Consider the following 15,406-nt stretch of genomic DNA (forward strand, 5'->3'; position numbering starts at 1 on the left):
TTTGATTGTTTCTTTCCCCTATTGATGGAAGCACTAAAGGTGCGAGGCTGAAGTAATATTGCATTCTTTTATATTTTTATTGTGCCAACAGGGATACTCAGACATTAATTATGTATTTTATTTATATTTTTTTAATTTTATTTTCCTTACTCTTAGAAAAACAAAAAAAAACAGTCTAGTGAAATCTTATCACATTGTTTTTAACTTCTTTTTTTTTAATAAGATGTGCAGCTTAAAGATGAAAATACTTCCACCCAAAATAATTTTTGGATACATTTAAGTGCATTTTATAAGATCAACCAAACATTAAATGAGAAACTTAAATTGTTTACAAAACAGCAATAAGGGCTTTGCTAGCATAAACCCATTGTGGGACAAAACTTTCATAAACACGTCATAAAAGTTCAGACACATAAAAATATTGAAAAATAATATTGGGATATGGTCCTTAAATTCCAGACTAAGTACTTTCCCTCGAAGAAGTTCACAGAAGTTTCATGCCACTGCAGGTTTGCTATATTATGTTCCTAGCAATAAATGATGAACAGTTCAGCCAAACATTGCCAATCTCTCTCTCTCTCTCTCTCTAATTTTCTATAGGAAAAGGGGAAGAGGGAAACCCCTGAACTGTTACAGATGCTGCCCTTATTGCTCCATGCCCATGACCCCCTCGGAAAAATAATAAACTGTTCAACTAACATTGCCAATGTTACTTTTTTACACCTAAGAATCTTATATAGGAAAGAAAGAAGGAAAGAGGGGGTTAACCCTCCTGAACTATTACAAATGCTACCCTCACAATTCCAAGCCCTTTCCTCCCCATAGAAGGATCCAAAAGATGGTAGATTAAATTAATTGAACAGTTAAGATCAATAATTAGATGAAAGGCATGTCTAAAATAATACCTTCTTTATTTAAAGGTTCAAATGGGCAAATGTGTTGGGTGGTCTCCTTTTGTCTTGTACGTTGTTCCACTCCCACACAACCTTTTCTTAATCAACCAAGTAAAATAGTAAATTAAAGCATAGAGTTGAGAAAGAGTGACTGTAATAAAAAAATAATAACAAATTTAAAAGAAATACAAATTATAAAATGGATTTGTTTAAGGTGAGAAAGGTTTCTTTAACAGCCAGGAATTGACATTGATGGGTCGATGAATGGAGCCAAGGTGGTGGAGTGCTTCTGTTTGAGCTGTATTTTTTAAAGGAAAAAAAAATTGCATTTTCTTACTGGTGGGTATATAAAAATGTGGAGATTAAAATATGAGACAGTCGGTGTCGGCTGCAAAAACCAGTGGAGTTTGTAAAACTGACGGCCTAAGGTTCCCAAACCGCTTGGTGATGAGTAGGATATGGTAAGATTGCGGAGTTGTTTCTCTCTCTCTCTCTCTCTCTCTCTCTCTTGTCTCTCTCTCTCTTAATATGAAGAATAGATGAAAGTGAGGCATTCCTTCAGCTCCAATCATATTTAAAATAATAAGAAATCCCTTAGAAGTGGGGTTTACATGCATGCAAGGTCTGTCTCTCTCTCTCTCATAAAGAAAAAAAATAAGAGCCCATGATAATAATCCCCGGGTTCGTCCAATTTGTGAGTGTGGGCTTCTGGGTAGGCAGTTTTGTTGTTATGTGTTTAACAAGACAAGTTGTACTGTACCTTATGTGCTATTGAAGGTGACAACCACACTAATTTCCTCTGGTCCTTGGGTACTCATCTCTACCAAAAGTCTTGTGTCATACTACTATTGCAATGCATGCGTACGTACCTATTTGCATGGTATACAACCCCACCCTTTCTCTTTCATAACAAGAATCCAAATACAAGTACTTTCCAATATTTTATTTATTTATTTATTTAACCAAACTAACCTTATAGGAATATATTTTTTAATGCGACAAAGCTCTTCAACATGCAACCGATCAACTGGTGATAATTGATAAATACATAGTTTGGGTCGAGTTTTATTATGAAATTACTTGAAATTTCTCTCCATCCAAATATGAGAAACTATCTTATACAAAACAAGCTTGGTTGTACTAAGTACCAACCAGTAAAATCCGACCCCACTAAATCTCTTTGCAACCCGATTCGCCTCATCCACAATGGATTTTGGGGTAGAATCAAATTTTTCCAATTGAATCCTAGCCTCTTTATCTACAACATGGCTGCTTCTCCATAGCAAAAAGAAGATAGTGACCCAAAGAAAAGGGTTGGGTTACAAGGGATCACTAGGCTTCTCAGTGAAATGACTTAGTTGGATCAAATTCACAAGTTGGGTTCTCAATAACAATTATCTTCAAGGAATAGGAAATAGGATGAATTATGTCTATTCATAGCTAAAAAAGTTTTGACAAGTTGGATCATCAATGGCTATGCAGAATTTGAGTATTTTCATGCTTGCGAGTCAGCATAAATTGACATGACTGGTTAACAACATAAATCACTTATCTCAACACCATTTGTAAAACAAAATTCTAATCAGCCTAACTGTGACAAAATAAAAAGACGTCCTATTTTGATTGAAGTTGATCGATAAGGATTTGGCTCCAAGAACGCTTTCTAAATCCAGTGAATATTTTGTTTGAGTAGACGAGGCCAAAAACTAGGATTAATGAACTTCAATGCCAACAAAGAAGTTGGATCTTCAAGATATTTGCGTTGAAATCTCACACTTAACCAACCAATATGAGACGAGATAATGAAAGAGAAAGACTTGTAAGTTTTCATCAACACATACTAACAAAATTCTAGCTCTATGGATCAACTCAATTGGATCCATGGTTTTTACCATAAATTTAAAAATAATAAAACTGGGTCCATGACAGCCAGGCATTTTTTTTTTTAATAGGTAATATCAAATTTATTGAAAAAAAAAAAAAGAGAAAAATAATTTACAAATAAGAATGGAGATTCTCCCTAAGTCACTCAAAGACATGCCTTAATTACAAGAGTTAGGAGAATCCAATCCAAAACCAAATCGTACATGGGAACAAAAGGGGACCCACAACAATCTTGATTATTTTGTGCCCCAAGGGATTCACCCTATTCCTTGGTGTGGCAAAAGTGTTGAACTTCAGAGATAAGGATGAATCATATGTGCAATTTTTAGTTGGGAGTGGACTTCAGACTCGTCTATGGATCGATTCTTGGCATCCTATAAAAATTGTAATCAGGGAGCCTTCGATCTGAGTCTGGGTCAGGTTCCCTCTTCGAGGGGTTGTGCATTCCTCCCTCTCTTTTTTTTTTGCTAAAAGGGTCAAAAATTCATTAAGAGAAAACAAGATTTACACAAAAGAAAGAAGCATGATTTTTAAACTCCACCTTCAGCATTGCCATCAGCAGGGAAAAAATCAGCAGACACAGAAACAGTACCTAGGTCTAGTATGAGCATCAAGATTAATCTCTTCCCTTATATAATTGGGAAAGATAACATCTCTCTCCGATGTACTAGATTTAGCCGCTTCCTTCGCTAAGAAGTCAACTATACAATTTACCTCTCGAAAGCAATGTGAAATTTCCCAAGATATTGAGTTCAAATAAGACTGCAGAGATGTCCATTTTTGAACAAAATGCCAAGGAATACTACAAGCTTGGACAGCAGTCACCATCGAAGCTAAATCAGATTCTATCCATAGAGAGCTCACCTCTAAATCTTTAGCCATTTGGATACCTTCTATTAAAGCTTTAAATTCAGCGAAGTAATTGGTCTGAATTTCAAGAAAAACTTTGAACGACCCCACAACTACTCCATTATTGTCACAAATAATACCACCTGCCCCTGCCCTTCCAAGGTTTCCAATAGAGCTTCCACCCACATTGAGCTTCGCCCATCCCATCATAGGTTTACACCAAAAAATTTCTAGGATCTCAGGGGCACGACTAGGAGCAATATTTAAGCCAAGACGACGACCGCAAATAAGGTCTATTGGGTGCTTCACCTGTCCTTGCAAGGTGGCTTTGGCGTCTAGGAAATCATGTCTAATCTTCCCAAAAATGCAAAAACAATCAAGCTTTTTGTCTTCAGATCTTCGAGCATTCATTTCTTTCCATAAGTTATCAGCCATGATGATCAAACCCATGGACCAAGGATCTTTCATAGAGATCACCCTATGCTTCCTTAGCCACCATTGAACTAGAAGGCTGAAGTTTGCAATGTGAGTCCATGACAAGGCAAAGCAATCCAGGAATTTTATCCATATCATCACTACGACCCTGCAGCTCATGAATAAGTGATCAAAGGTCGTAAACTCCATTTTGACACTAATAAGACTCCCTTGGCAGAAACATCCCTCCTGCTCGAGGGGTATTATCTTCTTTCTCCCTTCTTAGCTCTAACTACTTGAGGTCATGTCCCATTTTCTTTCTTAACGATAGAGGAAGATGGGAAAAACATGATTCTTTGAAGCCACCATCTAGAATTGAGGGCCTAGAATTCTATTAGGGAGCCCAAATCTGGTTAGGGGATCGAGCTTGATTTTGAATGCTTCATATATGGTCTTTACCAAAGGTACAGGTTTGTGTCAAGTTGCGGGGGTGGGAAGATGTTAGGCACCCAACCTGCTCAAAAAACCGAACTATCTACTAGATGCTCAGATTTCGAATATTCTCCCCAAAATTTAGCAAAGTCCTAAACCCAGATGTATGGCTATATTTGATTGATCATGCTGGCATGCTTCATGCAAAAAATTATAAATAATAACAATTTATACTACTTTATTTTAACATATGGCATTTAGTGAATTCTACATTATACCTACTAGGATTGAAAAACTTACCTGAGTTCAATTGTTGATGATGGCTAGAAAAGGGGAGACCCCTTTGCTCAAAACGATCTTTTAGCGACTTTTTCAACTCAGGAGCAAAGGCGTAGCCTTCTTCTCTCTTTCTGGAGAAATCGAATTTTCGGGACTTCAACAAAATTTCTAGGATTTTTTGAATTTTGGCGATTTTCAAGATTTCTACAGAGGTTCGGCACTTTCTGGGATTCTTTGACGATTTCTACTAAAATTTTGGACTTTCTAGGGTTCTGGGATTGAGAATTTTGGGGACTTCCACAAAACTTCAGGATTTATGGAATTTCTAAGAAAATAAGGATATCTGGGATTTTCTAGGATTTTTTGGGATTTTCTCTCGATTTTTTTCTCATATTTTCTTAAGAAAATAATCCTTATTTATAATGTTGCAAGGGACAAAAATCCTGAGCCGATTTTGCTAAGGCTCTAGGTGTATCTGCCTAGGTCTAGGCGGATTTGCCCATAAACTTGGTGAGTTGGCACTTTTTCCACGGGGAATTTTATAGGTTGGCCAGTTTTGAGACTTCCAGGAGGTATTACAGGTTATCCAGCAGTCCAACTTCAACATCTAATATATTGATGGAATAGTCTCACCGAGTACTATCCCATAATGTGGAATTGATCTCATTCTTAGCTTGAAAGTTTCCATTAAACATGAAACAAGTGATTTTTCCGTATTCTGGTAGAGGAGGGATCAACTATTGTTTTCTAGGTCATCCCCACATCATTGGCTAATATTCCGCTCGAAATGTCAATCATCGACACGCCAACATCGGACCTCATGGATTCAATGGTTTGGATAGGCTAGGGGTAATTAGGTTCTACCTGAAAATCGGATCCTCCTTGTGAGAAAGAGAGAGAGAGAGAGTGCAAGTTTCGTCCTCGCCCGATATTCATTATCGTCTAGAGTGGACAAAATTATGTGTCTATAGAATCTCACTCTTTGGCCGAGCCTATGCAACAACCAAAGGACAAAGAAAAGATCACTATATTTTGTCGTGCAGAGCATATGGTGCCGACATCTTACTCAAGAATGGGGAAGGTGTAATGCAAAAAACGAGCAATAGATAAATCTAAGATGATAAAATCAGTCAAAACAATAAATTGATATGAGGGTACTTCCAATTGACTGGTATATGTATGTCTCAACATCAGAATGGATCATACGCAAATGTCCCAGATGTAGTTAGAGATCTAAGGGAGACAAACACAATGGAATGTGAGTGTGCTCATCAGTACTTCTGATCTATAAATCACATTGGTGAGTTTTTTAAACACAACTGCAACAAAGGTACAAAATGTGCTTCACTAGGGAGAAATAAGGGGATACAAGTGCAATAATGTGCAAAGTATACTCAGCTGGCATCGGTACTTCTAACTGGGAAATTTGGTAACACAACTGCAACGAAGGTGTAAAGTTTACTCGGCTGGGAGAAACAAAGTGAACACAAGTGCAACAAAGGGGCAAAGTGTGCTCGACTAGCCTTGGTGCTTCTAACTGGGAAATCTTGGGAACACAGATGCAACGAGGTGCAAAATGTACTCTAATCTAATGGGGAATTTATAAAAGAAGTTACCCACTTGAGGTTGGCGTCTCACTGAGGATATGGCACTTTCTAGACCAAGTGGTGAAAATTATAGAAACTAAAAAGATTAATTACCAGCATTTGAAGGAAATTTGGAACTACAATTGGGCACAACCAACAATTGAGTTTTAAGGTTTATGTTACTCCAAGATGCCTGTGATTCTTTTCCTTACGTTAACTAATTTTGATTTAAGTACCACCTAACTAATTAAATAGTATTATTATTAAAGTGATGTGACTAAAGCTTGGACAGACAACCTTTAAATCATCTAAAAGCTTATAAAGTAATGACCTAGACCTAAACCCCCATGGTTAGAGATTCTCTCTCTCTCTCTCTCTCTTTCTCTTAAAACTCTTTAGGAATTATTACAGTTGTACTTTCGTCTGTTTTGTTGATCAGATACATTTTACGCCCAATCGAGGCATGGAGGGCGCAACTAAACAACAGGATTAAGAACAAGAGTGTGAGATCACTTTGCCCTGAATGAATTTTTAACCCATCACCATCAACAAATAATTCCCTTATACATAATGAAAAATTGTAGATGTCATTGACTCACCCATGACTCATGAGTTAACATAATCCAATTCCCACCTCATATATTGTGAGAATAATCATGCATGTCATCAAACTTTCTTAATGATTAGTGATCACTTTTTATTTATTAATTTACTCAACAAACCACATACTATACACTCCTCTCTTTTTGTAGAAATAAAACCCTAAAATGATGCCTGAAATGAATAGAAAATCACGAATAACAATCACATGCATAATCACACAAAGATTTACATGCGGTTCAATTAGATTGTCTACTTCCACAATGAAGTGAGATCCTGCTTCACTATAAATGAAATATGGTTACAGTTGCTCGTTCTTATATCTCTCAGATTACTCACAAAGAAAGAATCATTGCTACAAATATAATGAACCATATACAAGAAATTTACCGATATACCCATATAGTCCCTTCAGACCTTTGGCTTCTTAGTGGCTCTTCAGAATAAACCCACTTTTACAAGCGACGAAATATAAGACACCATACCCCTTACACTCCCAACCTTGTAAAAGAGTTGGGGGGGGGGGGGGGGGAGGGATTAGGGTCACAAGACACATACATATACGCTCACTATTTAATTGGGGAATTTTCACCCAAAAAATTTTTTTTATTTAATTCAAGAATGATAAGAATTTATCATGGAATATAAATTAAGTCTAAATCCATGGACCTAACCATACGCTTCAAGCCTTAAATGAGGCCATTTGCCAATTTTTTTTTTTTTTCAGCCTTCCTATTACTACTTTGTTTGAATATAGGTTAGAGAGGAAGACATTCCCCAAAACTGGCACACACTTACCCAGAATGGAGGCACAACCGTACTCTTTTTCTAAGGGTCTATAGAACGTAGTAAGCAAAGATATAAGGACCATAGAGTGAGAAGGCTCCACATCTCCACTTGATAAGTAAGCAAAAAACTTCCCCTTTTGCAAAGTTAGGTCTATTGCAGTTTGGTTTCTCCCATTATCCAAGCACATCCCCTCAATGTCTCAACAGTTTCAGGGCATTAGAATATGAACATGCAAGAAATAATGAAAGAGAATCCAATTGAAGGCGCCCTTGAGGGGTCATTGGCTTGATCTTGGACCCAATTGAGATCTATATGATTTAACCTTTTTTTTTCCCCCTTAACCCATTAAAGGATTGGTTACCTCAAAATACCCATAATGTTTGTCAACCCAATAATGCAAACAAACAAGGGGAAGTTTTTCTTTTCACCCACGGTGAAGAGTTCAACACGAATCTATTGTCATCATTAATCTTCCTGATAAGTTGTATGTCTAAAATGTACTTCACTATTCATCTTCAAGTGCAATGATGGTCATCGATGAAAGATTTTCTTGCTTTTTCACCGTGACTTAGAGAAAACTCTGTCCCACAACCCCCAACACACACACAATAATGTTATGGGAGTATGTTTTATATACGATTATATTCATATGGTATCTATGGACAATCCACTTATTTTACCACATCAATCAAAGTTGGTCAAGTGAAAAACTTAAAGGACAACTAAGAGAGTGCATGATAATGCTTAAACTACCAAGTAGACGCATAAATAGGACAGTATATGATTGAATTTAAGTATAGAATTTAATAAGTGATCAATCCAGGCTATTCTCTAAATATCTAATGGTTGAAATTGCCGCATCTCTACATATACCACAACTAAGTGGGTCATCAATATATACTTTATGGACAAGCGGGACCATCCACAAAACCATTTGCCTTTACTTATTTGAATCAACCAAGGAATGGTTATGGGGGAGGTCTCACCTGCTATTAATATTTTATTTTATTTTTTTCTTTTAAGATAAACTATTGATATCTTTGTTTGAAGAGCAGATGATAGATCCATGCAAGGAAAGACAGAATAGAAAGTTTTATACTGAATTTCTTGAATACAGCCATTGTGGTTTAGGATTATTAATTAGCAAATAATAATAAGTAGTTGCTTGTTAAAATAGTGAAGTTTTTTGCATTGATGCATTGGATGGTGACCTAGAGATACGTGCTCCTTTAATTTAAAGATTTAGAATCAACTTATATTAAAATATATATTGATATTGAATTTAAAAGGTCATTATCATTATTTATTATCTATATATGTTAAAATCTGAGGTATGTGGAAGGTGACTTTGAGGGGATAGTTTTATTTTTATTTTTATTAAATTAGTATTATCTTTGCTTTGTTTTAAAAGAAAAACACGAGAAAGCAGGGAGGTTTGCCGGTTACATGCTTCCCTATAAGCTTGTCTGGAAGCCACCCCGGAATATTCCAACTACTTTGAATGAAATATGGGACAAACGTCCTCTTTTCTCCTCCTCCTCTTTATACCTCTCTCTCTCTCTCTCTCTCTCTCTCGCACACACAAAGGAGGAAGCAATACGTAACGTAGTTTCTAAGACCAATATATGGGGAGTTGGAAGTACCCTCATGCCTCTTATGTTAACTTGTAGCATAATTATATAATAAACTTAATCCAAATGAGGAGGAGACATGGATTATGTGGCACACTACTACACGTAAAACTAAATACACAAAGATATCTAGAGAGAGAGAGAGAGAGAGATAATCCAACTACTACGCATGTTGCTCTATCAAATACGTCCATTTGTCAAGATCAAAACAAGCCACATATCAGTTCCCAATGTCTTACCTGGCCTTACATGGTCATAAGGTTTTGTATGTGTGTGTTTGAGAGAGAGAGAGAGAGGCACCAGCTGGGCCCTAACTTATGGCCCAAATGCCTACTCCAAGGTACTTCATGGGGCCTAAATAAATAATCCAAACAGTCAAAAGCCCATTCACAAGCGTATACCCATAAAGACAGGTGTGGGACCTTATAGATCTTTCGGAGAAATATGGTTACGATTTTTGGGATCCTCCTCAAAACAACTGGCATAACCCCTTTTTTATCTTTCCTAATGAAGAAGGATCCTTGATACAAGATCTAAAAGGAAAAGGAAAAAATAAATAAATAAAGAATGAATGAAAGGATAATAACTTCACTTATAATTAGGGATGTAAATAGATAGTTGAAAATCTGAATTTGATTTCTATCTGTATTTTATTAGTGATATTCATATTAGGTCAAAGGTTATTTGGATCCGAATTTAAATTATCTGAAAAATAACGATTTAATTTGATTAGATAATTAATTAATGATTTTGAGGATTCATAAAGTTTAGAAAGGTTCTAGAGAATGAGAATGAGAGCTGCGACAACTTAAAAAGATGGATTGAATGCAAATTGTATTTAATCTAGGAAGAAAGGTCCTAATTACACAAATCAGAGATTTAAACAGATAATCGAAAATCTAAATTCTATTCGCGTATATATATATATATATATATATTCGTTTAGAAGTATTCATATTTGATCAAGGAATTATATCTAAATCCGATCCATATTTAATCCGTTTACAACGCATGCGAACTCCGAATACAATCTGAGTTTTATTAGCATCCGTTTGGTTAGAAGCAAAATGAGTGACAATGAACTCTTTCCACTGTACTTCCTTCCTACAAACAGTCATTTTCTCTCTTCCATTTAATTTTATGTTATTTTATTTTTCTTCCATTCCTCTAACCTAACCAATAGGGTCTTAAGCAGGTCATTCTGAGGATGTTTGAGCCCCATACACATTCCTGAAGTTGAACCATAGTTGGACCTGGGCCAAGACAATAATCTCAAGCTCATCAACCCAGCTTTAACTTCATCCCTCCACCTACGGCATTGCCATCAGCATAGAGAAAGAATACACCCAATGGAGAACCTAAATGGGCAATCAATCAAGAAACCAATATCTGAGTCTTTCTTCTAGATCCCATCTAGAAATCAATCATGACAAAAATAGGAGGCACATGCCATTCTTTTGACAACTTAGACAAAGCACCCTTCTTAGACAAAGAATTCGATACCATATTATCTTCATGGTAGCAATGTGTGATTCCCCATGGATTCGAGTCTAAGAAAAGCTTATAAGAAAACCATTTTTCCCAAAAACCCTATGCGAAAATTAAATTAGTGACGCAAGTAACTACCGCTGTCGAATCGCATTCCATCCAAACATTAGTCAATCCAAGCTCCTGTACCAGTTTAAGTCTATCAGAAAAGGCCAAAAAAATTGCAGTGAAATTAGTACGATGCCCACATAAGGTAACTCAATTTCTGTTACAAGTGGAAATAATATGGAAATTAAACCCATCATCCTTTTTGTTCCTAATTTTTTAATCAAAATATTATTTATCTATATAAATAAATAAATAAAAAGAAGAAGAAATTACAACAACAGACTGAACAAAGCCAGACACTGCAACAACTAAGTCAAACTAAACTCTCACAGCTTTTTGTTACATAATTAATAAGTTTGAACATAATTGTGCATATACTAAGCGTGAGCCACTGAAGATCACTTGCAGCTGGAAGAAATTTCCACTCATCTTAGTCAAAGAAGAAGAGGAAACCCAAAAGGAAGGAGATAGCAATTATGAGCAATCAAGTGATCCACAACTTTATTCATCCCCCAAAAAAAAAGGTGATGCATAACCAATCATCCAAAGAAAGAGAGAGATCCCATAAGTCCCAAAACCACAAACCCTAAAAGTTTTATCAAGTGGAATGCTAACTCAACAAGCACTAGAAGGGGACTGATCATACAAAGCTTCCATCCCCCCTTAACAATGGGAGTTTTGGGCCCATTCCCCTCCCGGGTTTGGAATCAATCCAGGTGTCTTTTTTACACGTGCATCTTGTGAGTAACCACTTCTTTTGTTTTTGGTAGACTTGTGGGTAACCACTTCATTAAGAGAAAATACATTGATCTTAATAGAGTAATGAATCCATTTTTTCTTAAAACAATTCATTCACCACAGGGCTTTAGATGCACATAGGAGGATATTGGGAAGGTATTTTGAATAACATACTAAAACCCTATAGGGGTTTTTGAACCCTTGAATGATATGTTGAACCTTCCCGCAAAGTGAAGAAAAACGTTTTCCTAAAAGAATAATATCCTAAAATCAGAATCTGAAAGAAAAAAAAATAATAAATAAATAAATAATAACAATGATCTCTGTTAAGACTAAGACTGACCTCTTGACGGGTTCTTGAAATAGTTTGATTTTTCTAATTTTTTTTAGGATACAAGTATTCAAATCAAAATTTGAAGTGTCAAAAAGATCTGAAAAAAAGTATAGCACTTGGGCCTTCTTATTATTTTAGGATTTTATTTGCATGTTTGATTGTTTGGCTACAAATCTTGAAGTTGCTTCTCTACCAACTCTAATTCCCTCCCCCACCCAAGGCCAATAATGTTGTGTTTGGATCTTCAGAATCAGGTAGATAATACCATATCATATCATATGTATTAACAAATAGGAATTCAAGTCTCCACCTAAACTCTTTATGAAATTTGAATTCTTTTATGGAGTGCAGGACTTGCCTGACAGCTAAAACACACCTTAATTGGAACTGGAGTTGGGTTTTTTTTTTTAATGGATTTAATTGGGAGAAAAACTAAGTACAGTGTAAAAAACTAGCTAGTTAAAAGGTTTTCCTACCGAATTAAGTTTCATTTGGATTTTTCTTTTTTTCCACTTTTGGTAGAAAATCAATTGTAGTACAAAGCAAGATTAATGGCCTATTGATTTGAGTGGCTAAGTAAACTTTTACATTCTTTCACTGCCTAATTGGTTCTCTCATTCCAACAAAAGAGGTCATTGACTATGAACCTCAACTTTAACCTGGTTTTTCTATTAAACCCAGACAAAGTAATTATGATTGAAACTACCACTCACCATCTTTACTTGAGATAAGAGTCCAAAGCTATGATCAACAGATCATCAAGTACCTTTCCACCAACACCATGAGCACTGTGTTGGTTGTTTATGAGGCAAACAAAACCTAATTTGAAGGGTAATGTTGTGTCTATATATATATGTTAAAGATTTATATATGTAGACAAAATGAAACATAATCAAGTATTAAACGCGTTTCTTTACCGCTGTTTTATGTAGACAAGGCTTATATATATATATATATATATATATATGTATGTATATATAACCAAATCCTCCATGAACCCAAACTAGATCTTTGTTAAAAGTCTTGGGTTAGCCTCAGCAGATCTACCATATATCAAACTCAGAATCAACTGCTCTCACCTACCAAATGGAAAAGAGAAAGCAATTTCAAGACCCTACTCTTCATGTCTTTATTCAGTAAGTGATTTAGAATATAAGATCTTTTGAGATCAATAATAGAGAGAGAGAGAGAGAGAGATGTCACTTTCTTCACACACCTTCCATGTATGATCTCAAAGACACTAAGGCATTTGGTATAGGGAGTAATAAGTTCTTAAACACAGATGTGTCCTTCAGATCTTCTTTCCAACTCATCAAAGTCAAGGGGTTGTCTCATTACTAACACCTTTGGGTCCATCAGATCTCGTTAATTAAAGGAGGTTAAAGGTGGCAAAATCTGACCTGATAACAACTGCCAACCGAACTGGCTAGGTGTTAGCATCATTCTACATACTAATATTAGTGATCAATAGATTAAAGAAAAACATATCAACCCAACCACTTAAAATCCATTAACTGTTGCTTTTGAGGGGGGGGGGGAGAGGAAGAGGGAGGGAGGGAGGGAGGGTCAAAATACATCACAGAGGATCTACATGCAAAATACACATCAATCTTCAGGGGGACCAAATCTCTCAACTCGTTGGGTCTCATTATACTTTCCTTGTTGCTGATTTATATTTGCATACAAGTCCGGATCATCTCCTTGGCCCAAGAGAATATTTACTCTCCTCCAACCCTGGAGATTTTAAACGTGGCAAGGGAGAGACCGGAAACCTCTTCCTTCCTAGGCCTTCGGTTTTGTTTTGTTTTGTTTTTGTTTTTCTTCTTTTTTTTTTTTGGTCTTTTACCCACAACTAAGTGGGTCCCACTTTTTCTTCCTATGAACACCCTCACCCATCTCATCTTCTGCTGGGTGGGAAGGTACGATGTCTTGTATTCCATTTGTGGCAAAAAGAATATGATTCGTTGGATTGGTTCGTGAGTTGAGATTAGAGCAAGGTACGGTGTTACATTGTGACAATCGAAGTGTCATACATCTTACAAAGTTTCCATTGTTTTATGAAAGAACAAAGCATATTAATATAAGGTTTCACAAGATTAGGGAATTTGTATCAGAAAACAGTATTCATTTCAGGAAAATTCATACATATTGTAATCCTGCAAATATTTTTGCTAAGCTAGTCACATAGAGAACTTTGATTCCTAGTTGGACTTGATTAATGTTATACGTTGTTGAAGGTAAGTGACGCACCAGGCAGGTGCGAGCTCGTATATTTATGAAGGTACGGGGAGGAAGGCATATACAAGTTATTTTTATAGGAGACTCAATAGAATTCAAGCCAAGATGAAAAATTGTTTTCCTTTGATGTTTTGTATTCCATCTGTGGCAAAAGTGGGTTGATTCCGAAGGGTTATGAAGAAGATGAAAGCTTCGAGGCCTGGAGGAATTGGCCCACCCTACGTGTTATCATTGTTATTGGATTGGTGTGGCCTCAACAAACTGGCAGGTCCATGCGGGGTTTCAGGGGTGATCCTTGAGAAAGGTTTTTTAGGGTCCATATGGGTATTTCGGTAAATTATCGAGGATTTAGCTATTTATTTGTACAAAGATTCTTTCTCTATAAACAATATAAAAGAGGTGTGAGGACAAGCGTTGTAACCCTATTCGACATTGATAGTGAAGCAAGTCTCACCTCACCGTGAACATAAGCAATCCTGCTGAATGACATAAAACTTGTATGCGATTGTGATTGTTGTTTATGTTTTCCAATTGTTTTCTACATCTTTTTAGGGTTGCATTTCAAAATCTTCTTCCTTCCACTTCCCTCCATTCCACTGTGAATATCTTCCACCCCACCCCCACCCCACCCCACAAGCCAACCCAACCCTCCCCTCCCCTGCCCTTCCCTCCGCCCACGAGGCCACGACCCAATACCCTCCCTTTAATACCTGTCCCACCCCACAACTGCCCCACTATAACATGTTGACCTCCAAGCCCGCGGACACTAGCCCACACCCATCGCTGCCTCTATTCAACCATTTCATTTTTTATTTCTTACTTCTTATTTTTATTCTGCTTCTTCCTTGCAACCCTGTCCACCGTCTACTCGCCTCACCCCTTCTTGTGTGCTCACTTAGCTCGCATAAGGCCTTTGACCTTGCAATTTTTGTGTAATGTAAATTAGGGGTGTCAATCGGTCGGGCCAAGCCGTTCACAATCAAGCCTAGCAGGGCATAGCAGGCATGTACCTTTGCACTCTTACCTACCTATTTAAGAAATGAGTCGGTCTTAGTCAGGCCCGGTCAAGTTCAAATCTTTAACCGGGTTTCTACTAATCAGGCTAATCAAGCCGTAACTAAGCCCTTAAACAGGCTTTAATTG

The 15,406-nt window shown here is 36.7% G+C and overlaps 1 protein-coding gene across 1 annotated transcript; it reads right to left on the minus strand.

The window, feature by feature from the left end:
• Window positions 1-3,347: 3,347 nt before the first annotated feature.
• LOC122089706 lies at window positions 3,348-4,250 on the minus strand. Its single transcript, XM_042659405.1, has one exon. It carries the CDS (start codon window positions 4,248-4,250, stop codon window positions 3,348-3,350), a length of 903 nt encoding a protein of 300 aa, XP_042515339.1.
• Window positions 4,251-15,406: the final 11,156 nt, after the last annotated feature.

This window comes from Macadamia integrifolia, chromosome 9 (genome assembly GCF_013358625.1).
Source record: "Macadamia integrifolia cultivar HAES 741 chromosome 9, SCU_Mint_v3, whole genome shotgun sequence".
In the NCBI taxonomy this organism is placed as follows: domain Eukaryota; kingdom Viridiplantae; phylum Streptophyta; class Magnoliopsida; order Proteales; family Proteaceae; genus Macadamia; species Macadamia integrifolia.

Excerpts from the sequence above, each read along its gene's own strand:
- LOC122089706 (XM_042659405.1), bottom strand. The coding sequence starts at position 4,250 with ATGGAGTTTACGACCTTTGATCACTTATTCATGAGCTGCAGGGTCGTA.